The following is a 16,441-nucleotide window of genomic DNA, read 5'->3' as shown; positions in this document are numbered from 1 at the left end:
AGGCATCTTGTGGTTTCTCATTCATTAGGTGTCAAAGCACAGAGAAAACCATTAGATGTGTACAATGCAAATAGAAAGCCTCATTAACCATATAGCTCATGGCTGGATGAGGAACACACAGGATATGAGGAAATAATTGATTGCAGGCTTCATTTTGCATACAGGTCTATATTTTTTGTCTAGTATGTGTTAGTGTTAAAAATAAACTGATGTAAAACGTGAGATTTTTAAGAATGTATGAATAAATAAAAATGACTATATTATTGCGATATGAACAAACTGTGAAACCAATGGGGGGTAATAATACTACGGTGCTTTGATCTATGTGTACCATATTCTTGTACAATCGTATTCACCTGTGCTCCGTGTTCATGATGATACATGGCTAAAATGTGTGGCAATATTTCCACGTGATATGGCGCCATCATGTGGTTGGCAATGGTATCAAAACAAATGTTTTGAAGGGAGTTGATTTATGAGATAAGCGTGTTGCTTTGTCATTGTACAGCTACATGAGGACATCTCAAAAGAGAGATAAACTTCCATAGTAAAGTTTCATAGTGATATTAAAGAGACAAATTTGATATTTGGAACATGTGAAAGGTGTGGATCTTTTTATCCCGCCTTCTTCTCTGTTGAGCCAATCAGAACGTTCAATCCAGCGCAAGACAGCGAAGCCCCGCCTTCAAATCCACGTCTCTCTCACTGTTCTTAGATTTAATGCTGTATAATGAATTAATACTACGTCTGTGTTGTAATTGTTGGGATTTTTCCTGCAAGAAAAGTTAAAGATTTCCACGCTAGAACACACATTTCGCTTTGTACTTGAATATTTATGTATAAAGTGAAATAAAACTAGTCTCGAGGAGTGAGTTACAGAGATTTTGGCTCACATGAATAACGTTAACGTTACCATAACGCGCGAGACTCGCTCAAGCTGTAGCATGAAACTACAAAGTAAAAGTAAAAGCAACCTGGACCCTTGAGATACACGCATGTTTGGTGATGGAAGGATGGCTGGTGGTGTTAGTTTGTGTGCTGTTCTCAAGGCAACCGTCTGAAGTTCATGCATTCACACGAAAGGCGCTGTTTTTGCACTGGAAGACAGTTTTTAAATTTTCAGGGTAAGAAGTCAGTGGAGCTTTGCATGTTAAAGTCCATAATAACAGATTGCATGTATCAAACAGTATTTGTGTTTCACTGCAGAATAGCGTGCATATTCGCAACTTTCCTTGCAGCCTTATATTTTATCCTATTTATTATATTTTATGTGTGTGTGTAATTTATGTATATTGTATTGTATAAATATAATATGCAAAAAGCTAAAAATTTGATTTAAATCAATGTTATAAACTAACTTACCCAGTTGTCGTTTAAATATTTTGCATTTGCTATGAAAGGGAGGACAGCAGAATTTGTAACTAATTGTCTCATAAGTATTTTATATTCTCAATCAAAATCTTTACATCCATGGAACTGTGTATGTTACTATGTTTATTGTATTTTACATGGGATATGAACTAGAATGAGTGATTACAGATCTGAGGTGTATTTCATACTGTCAATGTAACTAGAAACAAATGAAAGATAATACTTTCCTAGGTGCTTAACATTTCCTCTAACAGAACATTTTTCAAATGATGAGCAAATAATCCCCAAACATGCCTTGTTAACCAAGAAGAGATGCTCAAAGTTTGAATATGGCACACTGATTTGATTTCATTGACTGACATTAGAGTTGATCATGTGGCCTTCTGATTACAACTTAATATTCTTCGATCTTCTTGTCCCTTAAGGAGCTTTAGGGCTCACTGTTCATTTTATTAATCTGCTCAGCTCTATCTGTGTGTGGGGGGCACTGTTATGTAGGCTATTAAGTACAGTAACAGTGAATGATCTATATATAGGTAGGATATGTGTTGCTTTTGGCTGAGCTCACCACAGGCTCGCTGAATGGATGGCGGAGATTTAGACAAGCGTTTAATTAACGTATGCTGCAGAACGCATTGCACTATTTTTTGTTCACGCTGGTGGAGGATGCTGACAGATTGCTACCGTTTGTGTGTCTCTCTGGAATAGTTAGTTGCAACAAGCAAAAGTGGGTCTGCACACACACAGGACATGATGACATGAAATATGCATTCTTGTAGTTTATAAAGAGACTTCAAGAATGTGTGTGCTTGTCTTTGCAGGGTCACTTTAAAAAAAATTATAATATGACTAGTTTAGACTCAATGCGCTTGTTTTGATTTTAAAAATTACAAGTATTCACAGCTCTGGATGTGGCAGTGACACAGTTTAAGGCCTGTAAACCAAATTTAGTTTAGAAAAATTCACTCCATTAAGACAAAACATATGCTGTTTTTAAATATACGCTCTATTGCTCTGGGCTTATGAAGCAGGTGAAGAACTGTATTATTTATTCAGATGGTTCCACTTGAGAGCAGCTGTTTACAGACTTTGTGTAGCCTTTCATCATGCTCAATTAGCACTGAGCTACGGTACATGAATGACAGCATTAATTAGACTATTGTAAGAAGTTACACAGATGCTTAAGGGTATGTTCAGTAAGAACGGATCTCTTTAGTCACCTCCTTCTCTTCCAGCCTAAATGGATTTATTAACTGTTAATGTTTCTGTAAACAGTTGATGATTGTAAATCTTTGATGTAATTAGTTTCGTGAAATGTTTTTTTCTTATATATCATAAGAGCATGAAATGTTGTTGGTAATGCATCAATCGATCAATGAAAATGATGAACTGTGGCATTTCTGTGTTTTTCAGGTCATGTTAAATCCCCTCGATGACACTTGTGTGGACATTATGCAGCCTGTCCATAAAAACATTTATAAATGGTCAGCCATGAGAGATGACATCAATATCAGTGTGGAGGTGCGGGTGGTATAGAAGCTCAAGGTGGAATAAAAGAGAGCGATTAATAGCCAGGTTAATGGAGCGGAACAGAGGTGGTACCACTGCAGGGTTTCTGGTGTGGACACCAGCCCCAGCGTACTCCTCTCCCTCAAGCCCAGATGAGTTGGACTTCAGCTGGGATGAAGAACCGGATGAGGACTTTCAAAGCCAGATGAATGAGAATGGCATCATTGGTCTGGCAGAGAGTCAAGGGCAGCAGGAGGTGAGGACATCAGAGATATTAGATTGATATTCGCCCATTTATTGGTCATTTAGAGAAGTCTCACCAGGGCTCTTCATCAGAAGAATCTCATTACACTTAAAAACACTTGCCAGAGTTCAACTGTATTTAATCAGAAACATTTAATCAATTTATATGCTCTGGTTTTAGATTAACGGTGCTTTTTAAAACTTGCTGCAACTGTTTAATAAGCATCTTATGATTGTGTCAATCAGGGAGAAGAGGAGGAGATTGCAGAAGACCTGTTGTGGGATGTGAAGACCCCTGAGCCTGAGCATGGGCCACCGCCTGCACTAGAGGAGATAAGCTGTCACCTGAGTGAGCTGCTGGACTCTGAGCCGCTCTCTCAGGCCACTGGAGATGACTGCTGCTCTCCATCTCTGCGTAAGGGTTCAGATCAGTTAAACATCCAGCTGAGTTTAAAAGCATAAAGCTACACTATAGTAACAATGTAATAAAGTGATTTTAATTTAGTATAAAAGCATTATTCATCCACAGATATACTGCTGTTCAAAAGTTTGAAATCAGTATTCATCAAGGATGCATTAAATTGGTCATAATGACAGTAAATACTTTTACATATTCTATTTCAAATAAATGTGTGTTTTTAACTCAATCAATTCAATCAAATGAATCACGGTTTCTACGAAAAAATATCAACCATCAAAATCAATGTTAGAATGATTTCTGAAGGATCATGTGACACTTAAGACTGGAGTAATGGCTTCTGAAAATTCAGCTTGTACTTGTTTAGTACAGTTGTACTAATATTTCACAATATTATCGTTATTACTGTATTGTTGATCAAGTAAATGCAGCCTTGGTGACCATAAGAGACTTCTTTCAAAAATATTAAAATATCTTCACGACCCCAAACTTTTGAATGGTAGTGTAAGTATGTTTAAAATAGTCCATGTGGTCTAAAAGATTCACATTCTCTCTTTTTTAGAGGAAGAACACAAAACAGATGATGACCGAAGTGTTTTGTTGGAGGATTGGACTGATGATGAGGACGGTACAAGGAGCCCAACAATTCACAGGCACATATTAAACCCTTTCCCACAGAGAGACACAGTGCTAGACATGATCGATGAGGAAACAAAAGAGAAGGACACATGTGAAGATGCTCAGAGATTCATGGATCAAACATTACCTGTCACAAAAGAGATGGCATCTATGTTTGAAAGGATGAAGAGCTGTGATTACAGTGAGATCCCACAGCATTTTGAGCAAAGTGATTGTGAGGAAACTGAGGAAACCAATGGACAGTTTCTTCCAGTCTCACATCGCATCTCTAGAAACACTTGTAATCCCATCAGGTTTCCCTATTTGTCCTCCGGGGAACTGATGAATAACTGTGGGATTGAAGCTGAAACATTTCCAGCACAGTACCAGAGGAGTTACACTGCCCCCAGCAGGCCAGCACACTGATGCAGCTGCTACAGGTGTGTAAAGAGTGACTCAGGAAGCACTGAAATGTATTGTGTGCATGAATTTGGATTGTGACTCAGGAAGCACTGAAATGTATTGTCTTTTTTTTTCGTTTGATGCAATAAACCCCTAATTTGTTAGAGTGAAATATAGTGAGATATACTATTTACTGCATAGTATACAGTCTGCAATATTTGTATTTTTTTTGAAAGTCTCTTATGCTCACCATTTGATTAAAATACAGTAACATAGTGAAATATTATTACAATTTAAAATTTTTTTTTTTTTTTTTTTTTAAAATACAGTAACATAGTGAAATATTATTACAATTTAAAATTTTTAATATTTTTTTGTCCCAAATGGAGCCCGAGGTTAAAATAACCATTGTTAATAACTGTTTTCTATTTTAATATTTTTTGTAATGTAATTTATTTCTGTGATGTCATAGTTGAATTTTTTTTCTGATGTGGTTGGTTGTTGTTTATTTGTATGTTTGTTGTTAGTAATTCTTTTATGCTGAGTTGGTCCTGCTTAATATGTTTGATGAAACTGTGATAATTTTTAAAGTTCAAAAGAATAACTGTTTTCTATTTTATTTTTTTTGAAAAAGTCATAGTTGAATTTTTTTTAACAGAATTTATTTGAAATAGAAATCTTTTGTAACATGATAAATATCTTTACAGTCTTTATTTTTGATCAATTTAATGCATCTTTGATAAGTGTGTATTGTGTGTAATTTGGTAAAGTGTTTATAATTTTTAAGTAATAAACATTTCAAACAGTAATATTCTAAATATTATACATATTTGCAGTTTTATGTAAAAGTAGTCTGAGATGTAAATCCTTGTTGATATTCGTACAGATTCCTGTTCACATTAGAGAGGGAAGTTTAAGTGAATTGCATTGTGGGATGAAGTGTCCCTTTGCAGTATGCACTGGTTCTCCACTATGTTTTGACAAATGTTTATTTTTATTTTTATGTAAGAAGTTCAGCATTACAAACATAATGATACTCAAAATGATACTGATTGTTCCAAGAGGCTAAAAGATGAAGCCATCTGTAATGTTTCTTTATCTGTCTTTAATTTTTTCCTCTCTCTCTTATTCTCACAGGAGGACTATAACAGGCTGCTTACCAAGTATGCAGAAGCTGAAAATACTATTGATCGACTTCGCCTTGAAGCAAAGGTTGGCTTTACGGACTGTGTTTATGGTTTATGCTTTTTTCCCTTCATCTGAAGGTTGACGTGAATTCAGTGCCATACTCTCCTTCATATCAGCTGGCCTGTCTCCTTTCTGCGTGTGCTCTGATGTTGACAAGAGCTATTTTTAGACTCCTCAGGCTCAGAGTCAACACAATATAAATGCAGAATGTCTTTTGTGACCGCCATAATCACAGCCCTCAGTTTAGCAGCACCACTATATTCAAGCACAGACTCATTTTCAAACTGCAGGCTCTCTCTGATTGTGATGTTTTTCCTCAAATGAAAGGGCTTACAGCACCTCAGACGACACAAACCATTTTAGAGAAACACTAGCAAACAAATAATCAAACTGAGACAATAAGCAGTGTACATAAAAAAGCATTAATTGTACAAGTCATTATATTATCTGCATACTTGTATATGAACTCAAATGTACGCAGATAAGTACTTTGTTTTTTACACAGTTAATGCACAAATGAATTACATCTCCTTTAAAAGGAATTGAATTTCAAGTGTCCCTGTGGCTCAGTGGTAGAGCATTGCGTTAGCAGCTCAGAAGGTTGTGGGTTCAATTCCCAGGAAACACACATACTGATAAAAGAATGTATAACCTGAATGCACTGTAAGTCGCTTTGGATAAAAGCGTCTGCTAAATGCGTAAATGTAATGTAAATGAATACAGTACAGTGTATATATATGAAAAAAACAGGCAATTATATACTTAAATTGATTCACAGCCTCATTATCAATAGTTTTGATGAAACAAGCTATGTTTATTTGTCTGATAAGGTCATACATTGCCTCAGTGTAGAAAAAAGCTAATAAACAGTGTCAAGTGACAAAGTGACCTGAAACAAATCTAGGCCTGAGCCATCAACCGGATTAAAACAGGATGTGATGTTATGTCTACTTTCACTGTTACATAACTGATTTTACAGAGCAGTGTTGGTAATTATTTAATGTAGCTAATTTTAGGCTATTTCTCCATTCGGTTTAGCATATCCAGCTGCATTTTTTCTAATGCTCATTAAGTTCATCTGCCTCTGCTTTAACAGACACAACAGCTTGAGATAGACAGGGTTCATTCACTTTAATCCCTTATTGACTTAGTTGTGGTTTCTTATGTATGTGTGGCAATAGGTGTGGGTGATAAATTACTAAACTGTAAAAATGGAAATGGCCTTTCCAATCACTTAACATTCAGACAGAAATATATAATATTTGTTTTATGTTGGTTAGGGGTCAAGTCATTTACAAATTATGGGATCCCCTATGTGAAAACTGTAAGCGTAGGATGGTAAAACTGCTAATTGAGATCTGATGATCTGCTTCTGGTATTGGTCCTGTAATAATATTGATTGTGTTGGAAAATGGGTGGTTTTATTCAGAAGACTCAGAGGTCATGTTGAGGTTATGTTCTGTATGATTTAGTGTCTCAGGGACTTATCAAGAGGGTTCAGTCATTCGTCTCCATTAGGTTTCAGACAGCACGCAAACCCATTACCTCACACACCTAAATCACGAATGTGTGTGTGTGGTAAGGTGCATGGATATCAGCTTATTGACATTGTATTTTCATTGTATTACTCTATCCATTGTCTTATCAGTAAGTCCAGCCGTGGAAAGCACCATTAAATGGCCTGTTTTATGAGCCCTGTTATACGTGAGTCTCCTCTGTGCTCCTTTGTGGTTCAGCCACTAGTCTGCAGTAAATCTGAGGGTCTGTCACATGGGCGGGCAAGACAGGCCTGTATTTCTCTGATGGTCTTAGCATAATGGGTGGCGACACAGTCCTTGTTATGTGGGGAGGTCGTGGCCTAGTGGTTAGAGAGTTTGGCTCCTAACCCTAAGTTTGTGGGTTCGAGTCTCGGGCCGGCAGTACCACGACTGAGGTGTCTGATGGTCGGCACCGACCCCCAACCCCAACTGCTCCCCAGGTGCCGCAGCATAAATGGCTGCCCACTGCTTCGGGTGTGTGTGTTCACAGGGGTGTTCACTGCTGTGTGTGTGTGCACTTTGGATGGGTTATATGCAGAGCATGAATTCTGAGTATGGGTCACCATACTTGGCTGTATGTCACTGTCACTGTCACTTCTTCCCACTATATGTTGAGATTACTTGAGATACTTAAGATCAGACGTCACCAATTATTGTATCATAGTCCAGATCCAAACCTGAGATAATATTAATAAATAAAGTATAAACATACATTTTTTTCACATTTCACTTTTTTAGTCCTAATGGTAGAGTATACCATGTAAACAATAAACATGCATTTAAAGACATTTTATGTAGAGCACAAAGAGGACATGAATTCGTTTACACAGGACTTTTATTGATTTTCGAGCATTACAAGGCATTATGCATAGTGATGGGCACATGGATTATTGGCAAAGTAGATTTTTAGACAGATGGTTGCTGGTTTCTTTGTCTTTTTTGGCCAAAGCAGCACTTTAACCATCAACTCATGATTTTTGTGCTGTGTGTTTACAGGTGGGCCTCTGTTCTGAACCTCCAAAACCCAGTACAGCTATCCTGTCAGGTGTTATTCAGGAAGGGTCAAAGGTCATAACCCTCAATTTCCCTCAAGCACAGAGGGCAGAGTTCAACGCAGTCTCTGCTCAACTGGCCCAGCAAAAGGATCACTCAGGTACATCATACTGAAAAAGTACCACTTTAAAACTTGGATTTAAAAATCACACTATTATACTCTTTTATTATATATATATATATATATATATATATATATATATATATATATATATATATATATATATATATATATATATTATACCCCTTGAACTAAGGTGTCTGCCAGCAATCTGTCATGCCACATTAAAGAGTTCAAAACCACATTTATGTTTAAATTTCAAGATGCCTTATCAACTTATAAACAAAAAATTTATTTCAGAGCAGGCTTATAATATCATCTAAATTTACTTTGCAGTCAAACTGAATAATTGTTAAATCATCTCAAAACTGCTTTGATCACATTGTAGAAAACTCTAGAAAAACACCAAGTCGCCCTTCCTCTGTGAACTCGGTCCGCTCAAGGAGGTCTGGATCTCTCACTGCAGACCATCTAACAGAGACTCTGTCCAAACAGACTCATAGATTTCAGCTACAGGTAACCAACTTTAAAATAACCTTTTTGATAATTCAGATTAACGGGTATTTTATTTTAACAACAGTGCTTTAAACCCAAAATCTTTTTTTTTTCAGGTTGATGTTTTTGAGGCACTTATAAAGAATTGGAAACTCAAGCCTTGTGAACAGATAAATAACAGACTCCGCTTTTCTAAAAAACTTAATTTTTAAAAGGCATGAAGTCAGACTGACTCAGTCTGAATCATCTACAGGGTCTCTCCACGCTGGCACAGGGGCAGGGGTCTCTTGAAAGGGCTTACTTAGATGCACGAGGCCAGTATCAGATGCAGGAGCAGCAACAAGGCGCGCTTGTCACCTTTGACCCAGACAGGTAGCCTCTTTTTATGTCTATGTATATATACACTACCATTCCAAAATTATTTGAAATTAATACTTTAAGTAAGTAAGAATGCATGAATTTGATCAAAAGTGACAGTAAAGACATTTATAATGTTACAAGAGATTTGTACTTGTATATAAATGCTGGTCTTTTGAAATTTCTATTAATTCAACTCTTTTCAACGTATCACCAGCATATTAGAATGATTTCTGAAGGATCATGTGAGACTGAAGTCTGGAATAATAGCTGCTGAAAATTCTGCTTTGCCTCATAAGAATAAATTACAGTTGAAAATATATTAAAATAGAAAATGGGTATTTTAAATTGTAATAATATATTATTTGCACATAGATAAACTTGTCATTGTATTTTGTTGCTGATGCAAATATTGATGACACTGTGCTTCCTGTGTACTTCCTGTGTCACTGGTTTGTTTCATACTGTGTGTTTGTGTGTGACATAGGGACCTAGAAGGGCAGATCTTCAGGTCAGGGATGCGATTGGAAGAGCTGAAGGAGTGGCTGGAGCAAGCAGAACAGAACAAACCCATTTCTGAACCTCCTTCAGATGTGCTTTCGTTGTCCATTCTGGAGACCGAACCTCTGCCTGTAGTTTTTCATGTTAGAGGGTTTTGGTATGTATTTGGTGGTTAAAGCTTTTCATTCAAATCTAACTTTATTATCACCTGGCTGTTTGCTCTCTCATTCATCCCTCTATTCTGTCTTTCTTTAGGCAGGCAGCAGCAGATTGTGTCCCTCCCTCCGGCCCATCTGTCAGGTCACAGGTGTGTGACTCTATGGAAACACACCCAGAGGCTCTTTGCCACTCCTCGGTCTTGCCAGGGCAACTGAGCAGGGAAAGGAAAGCAGCAGGAAACAGGAAAACTCAAAGCAGTAGCCTGACCAGCCTAGCAGAGAGAACAGAACCCAGAACTATGGGCTTAAAAGCAAAGGCCAAGACTGTCAGAGCATCTCCTCTGGTCAGTGACTGTACTTTAATTCTGATGATAAAACACTATATATCATATTTGAAGGATTATTTTTTAATGTGCATGAATAATATGATTTTAATATGATTTTAGTAGAGCTCTTACTTGTATTTGTAACGCTGTAGGATGGGGTCAAGTCTCCAGAGACAGACAGTGGCTTCATGGGCTCTGAGCTCAGTCAGCTCACTCCTGCTGTACACAGTCCTCTCCAGCAGAGGGCAGTGGTGAGGTATGAAGCACCTTCACTGTATACAGCAATTTAAAAAATAAAATAAAAACTGAACTTTAATGCTAGTGGTGTTTCTGCGCATAATTAGGGTTAGGGAATCATCCTGGACATGATACCTCAAATATTTTGGTTTATAGAGGAGAGGTGTGCTTTTACTTGACACTTAGAAGATAAAATGGGTGAAAAAGTCTCATAAAACTAAAAAAAACACTCAAATTTTATTTTGAAAATATTGAAATCTTGTTGACTTTGACTTTGCTATCCTAGGAAATTTATAATCTTTATATTTTTCTCTTTCTGATGTTTTCTCCAGTTCCATCAGGCCGTCTGGCCCACACACAAAGAACATAGAAAGACCAGAGTCTGCTCCTCCTTCTAGACAGCCTTTTGCGGTCTCCCCCTCTTGTTCACAACCCTCTTCAGATACCCCAGGAGAACTCATCAAGTCTGAAGGATGCACAGGTCCTGTTAGGAGGAGAGGAGGGGAGGAAGGGGGTTCTTCTTCCAGCCTTTCTCCCTCAATATCCTCCATTCATTGGCCCAGTAGCGCCCTCCTGCCCTGGCCGAGCAGCCTGACCAGCCAATCAGAGCACGGGAGTGATCAGGGTGGGTGTAGGTTTGACATTTCACACAAAAAGCATGTAAAAAAAAATTTATACAGAAGACACAATAATAATTGGCAAAACCTTTTGATAAGATTCATTTTGTAATCAATAGTTCATCCAATCATGAGTTCATGTACCGTGAACTAAATGAATAATACTTTCACACACTTTACAGCATTTATTAATCTAATGTTAATTTCTCAATATACAATACTAAAAAATGTCAACATTTCAGGCTTGATAAATTAACATTACTTAATTCATTTTTTATGTAAATGAACAATAGTGTATAAATTAACATTAACCTAAAATAATAAATAAAAGAAATAATAAAAATAATACATAAAATTGGAAATATATTAATGTTAGTTGATTTGTTTTTTAAATGTATAGTTTTTTACAACATTAATCCAGGTTAACTGAGGTTAATGTTCATTTATGTTCTGTTGTCTATATATATATATATATATGTATATATAGTTAACATAAATAAAATGCTTGTGAAGAATGCTTTTGAAAACACAACCCTGTTTTTAATCATAGTTTTTATCCAAAGAAAAGGTTTTTAAATTGCTCTTTCGTAGTATTTCATGGTATTTATGGTTACTTGGCATAAAAAGCCAACCAATCATAAAAATATGTCTTTTCTTGAATAATGCTGCTGATATATAATGCTGAACACATCATTAACAGTAGCCATGAATTTCTCTTTTCATCCATTCTCTCTCTGCATCCTGCTTTTATTCATCTTACTTCATTCTGTTTCTTATCAGGGGATGAAAAAGCACAGGATGGCCAATATCCACATCCAGCCAACCAGCAGATCCGCTCTCACAGAAGCCCTTCCCTCCATGTGCCTTATCACCACGGTGACCACCTCGAAGCCCAAAGTTCCGTTCAGCTAACAAATCAGCAGTGAGTTTCCGAAAGGCTGACATGGCCACTGCAGCACAAACAAGCAGAGATTTATGGCTGCTCTTTTGAGGCAGGGCTCTACTGTAAAGGAGTTCTGGGAAAAACTCCAGTGGTATTAAGTGGTCTCTATGAAATTATTTTTTACATCAGACAGCCAGAGTTCCATCTGGATAATTAGATTTAATTTTTTTATTCTTTCCTTTCTATGATTCAGCAGGAGTTTGTCTCTCGAATAGACTAGCTGAAGAGTGCACTGGTATGTATTCAGCTCCTCATCAAGAGACCAGCATTAATCACCATTAGCTGTTAATAAAATAGTAACCCTGTGTGTGTATTTGAAATATTCACCTACCTCTTCTGGCAGTGCCTGTGTAATGCACTTTTTTTTTGGCTAATTCTAAACCCTGTTTTGATCTTAACTCTAACAGATAAGTAAAACATGACTTGAAGAGGTCTCTTGGCGTGCTACCTTCAGATTGTTTGTATATAAAAACATTTGAAATGCTTTGTGGTCTTTTATGCTCTTTTTCTAATGAAGAAAGTTTTCTTATTATTATTATCAAAATTAAAACAAGTGAAGCCTCTTAACATTTTTGTGGAAACTGATACTTTTTCATGAATCTTTGATTGGCAGAAATAGAAATAATAAGTAACATTATAAATATTATTATTGTCACTTGATCGATTTTAATGCATTCTTGTTTGAAAAAGTATACATATTTATAAAAAATAAATGTGAATGGCAGTGTACCCATTAAAGCCATGTTTAAAATACCCTGTTGAGAAGCACATGCACTGTTGTTGTTGTTGTTTGTTGTTGTTGTTTTTAAACCTGATGTATAAACAACCCATCCAATGATGCATGATAAAAAAAAAACCTCATCAAATTAGAACGCACTTCCAGATAGGCACATTAACAAAAATCTGTTTTTGATAAAACTTAATCTTTTTTGTTCTTCAGACTACAAAAAATGCTTTTTATGTGTTGTTTATTTGCTTCAGAGAGGCTCTTCAATCTCTACAGCGAGAGGTGAAACGACTGAAGGAGAGACTAGAGGGAAATCTGAGACTCTCCAAACCTGCCAGTCCTGTTAGAGTGGCCTCTTCTGCCACAGAAGATGCCAGGGATCAGGCATCCCCACGGACCGCAAGGTACCCGAAATCAATTGTTGGCATTTTGATCTTAGACTGTCCATATTATGTTAGCTAAAACTTTTAATTCATAAAGTGATTTCATGATGTTCCTCATTTATTAGGTCTTCAGACAGGAGAAGGCGGCAGACAGAGAGAGTGAGAAATGGAGAACAAGAGAGAGGAAACTCAACAAGACGCACTCTGAAGCAAAAATCTGTGTCTTTACCTCAACATCGGCCTCAAACTGATCTGAGTATGTTTAGCTAAATGTACATTTTTGAATGTTAATGGTAGAATACATTTGGATGCAAAGAGATTTTCTTAATGGTCCTAGATGACAAAACGCTTGGATGTCATATTGGTTGTTTGAGTCTGTTACGCTCTGATAGAGATATTAAATTACTTTTTCCACCATGCTTTTGTTACCCCTTCTTCAGCAACTGATTCTGAGCTTGTCCAGTCTGAGCCACGACCATCAACATTCAGACATGTCCTGGTGTCCCCAGTGACATCAAGAGGAAGAAGAGAAACCAGAGGATGTGTACATCACAAAGAGGACAGTACCTGTAAGGAAAGATCTTTGTTGTAACTCAACATGACATGACCAGGTTTTAGTATGATGATCAAGAATAAATTGTGGTCATTTTAATTGAACATCAGCAGGCATATCCAACAACAGTGATGAAACCGAATCAAGCCGAGGGCCAGAACCTGCCTGCCCACATTGCATATCAGACCGCACTGGTACTTTGACACGTAAGCATCTTAACATGGTAATGGGGGCTAAAGTTAACCAAACGTACAATTTCATGGACTATCCTCCTGTCCTTTAAACTAATTAAATTAATAAAAGGTCCAGTGAGGAGTAGGAGCTCTCCACATCTCACACAGCCTTCCTGCAACCATTGCCCATTGTGTGGTGCATAACAAGCCAATCAAAGACCCTCTCAACCAGGTTTGATAATTCATTATCTATAAACTATTTTTTTATAGTTCGTCCTGAAGATGTAAAGTATTCGCCTAATACAACTTGTATCACCAAGAATCATGTTGACTCCCAAATGTGTGTTTATTTAGCCAACCAGATGCCAGCCTCGACCCCCAGAGGGAGTCAGCCAATGAGATCCTTACAGAGGGACAAAGGAGGTGTAAATGTGACTCCTCCCCCCACAGTCCTGGGAGGTGTTCCAGTTGTCCCATATGTTCCTGTCTGTCCTTCAGCTCTGTGAGTACCTCAGGATAAAGTGGCTATTAGTGTAATTTACTTGCTTCTTCCTCTGCAACTGCTTTGATCAGTGAATCAGACTCATGAGAATGCATGAGAACAACTTCCTCTCAACTTCCTGTCAGTCGATGAGTTTTGCAGGCTTGATTAAAACTCGTCTGAGGAAATTTGGGATTTGAAATCTAATTTAATCCTGAAGGGAAGCAAAGTTTTACGATTTCATAAATTGCAAAAAAAGAAACATTATGACGTAAAATGAAGAAAAAATTGAATATAATAAACTATTTTTAGGTGACAAATGAAAATAAAATGTCAGATTTCAAATAATTCTGATTCATGATCCAAATAATTCTGAAATTCAAGCTTTGAATTGATTTTTCACTCATGTTAATAATATAATTTGTTGATGGAAAAAAGTAAAACATAAGTATTTTCTTCAGTGGCGTCAGACATTTGAACCCTACTGTATATTATTATTATTTAATAACATTTTTATTTAATAATTTATTATTATTAAATTTAATAACCGCATTTATTTGAAATGGAAAACTTTTGTAAAATATGAACCCTTTAGTATAAATTTAATGTATTTTTGTATAAATGTATTAATTTCTTTTTTTTTTTTATTTAATAATTTATTATTGAAAGAGTCGACTCTGAATCATTTTTAAAACGAATTGCAAGCCCGTTTGTTGGTGTTTTAGAGTTTGTATGTTTGAATATTGAAATTCATTTTTTTGGTCTTTTTGTTTTGGTCTGAATTGTTGGTCTTTTAGCGTTGGTCTGGTTTCCCTGGCCACTTGGTGTAACGCTGTACACAATGCAGCACTGCGCTCACAAACGCTGCTTTATCAGGCATTACAGGCATGATGACATGGAAATGAGCAGATTAGCATCGCGCAAAGGTGGGGTTTGAAAAAAAGAATTGTTGAACAAATCATTTGGGAGTCATTGAGCAACTTAATAAATGCATATTATAAGACAATGAAAGTGTTTTTTGACCTTGCATGCATGTCAACCTGTTGTTGGGGACTTCCAAAACCAAAATATGAACCTTACATTACCCATAATAGGGGCACTTTAAAAATCTTACTGACCATGATCTTTTGAGCAGTATTGTATAACATTATTTATATAATTATATATTTCTATAATAAAGATTGATTAAACACTTTTTTATAGTTTTATTTTACAATATTATTCATATATTGTTATATTTCTTTCATAACTATTGCCTTTTGACTTTTTTTCCAGAACTGTTAGATATTTATGTGTCATTTTTCAGAGGTCATCACAGACGCTCTCTCTCTTTGGGCCATCAGCAGAACTCTCTAAACAGCTCTCTGACCCGCGCCATCACGGCAGCTAGAAACATGAGAGAGGGCTCACATCGCATGGCTCACTCTCTGGCCTCAGGACTACACAGCACTAGCTTCCTCACCACATCCTGCACCTACTGACACCAGAGTTTGCATTTGTTCTTTTAGCAGATGCTTTTATCCAAAGTGACTTTAAATGAGGAATTATATTTTACTACTGCTGAGCTGTGAAGAAATTCACATTTGCGCATTATTATTAGTTTACAAAAACAACTCATTTACTCATAGTGATGTGACTGATGCAGACATGCAACACTTCAGCGGAAAATGATGCAAAGTGTTAAACCATAATTTGTGTTGTTTTTGTTTACCTAGAATTTCCAAACTGCAAAACCTTTTTAATGTAAATGCCTGTGTGACAGTTTTTCTATCCCACAGTCAGAAAAAGCTGTTTGTTTGAGTGGTGTGTATACAGTCCAGCATACTTAGAGTCCCAAGAGTTTGTAGCAGCATTGAGGTCAGTGTGAAAAGACCAGCGTGCATAACAATAATAGGATAGTTATTAGCATACCTTTTTACAGATTATGCAATATTGTCACTAAATATTTATATATATATATATATATATATATATATATATATATATATATATATATATATATATATATATATATTTATATATTTTTTAGGTTTATGTATTTTTTGTTTTTTTAGCTTAGTAAATTTAAACAAACTAATTATTTTGGGCA

The 16,441-nt window shown here is 36.4% G+C and overlaps 1 protein-coding gene across 1 annotated transcript; it reads left to right on the top strand.

Moving 5' to 3' along the window:
* Positions 1 to 720: 720 nt before the first annotated feature.
* Positions 721 to 16,265, top strand: LOC109085133 (microtubule organization protein AKNA-like). Its single transcript, XM_042711435.1, is given in 21 exon segments — positions 721 to 1,124; positions 2,785 to 3,136; positions 3,370 to 3,538; positions 4,104 to 4,576; positions 5,699 to 5,773; positions 8,284 to 8,440; positions 8,790 to 8,917; positions 9,013 to 9,066; positions 9,150 to 9,268; positions 9,741 to 9,911; positions 10,010 to 10,256; positions 10,391 to 10,494; positions 10,808 to 11,100; positions 11,873 to 12,014; positions 13,017 to 13,166; positions 13,271 to 13,401; positions 13,586 to 13,714; positions 13,809 to 13,904; positions 14,002 to 14,103; positions 14,226 to 14,373; positions 15,659 to 16,265. Coding segments are annotated over 20 exon segments (3,330 nt in total). The 5' UTR covers positions 721 to 1,124; positions 2,785 to 2,869; the 3' UTR covers positions 15,834 to 16,265.
* Positions 16,266 to 16,441: the final 176 nt, after the last annotated feature.

The sequence above is a fragment of the Cyprinus carpio genome, chromosome A21 (assembly GCF_018340385.1).
Source record: "Cyprinus carpio isolate SPL01 chromosome A21, ASM1834038v1, whole genome shotgun sequence".
Taxonomy (NCBI): Eukaryota; Metazoa; Chordata; class Actinopteri; order Cypriniformes; family Cyprinidae; genus Cyprinus; species Cyprinus carpio.
This window is presented reverse-complemented; position numbering and strand designations above follow the sequence as displayed.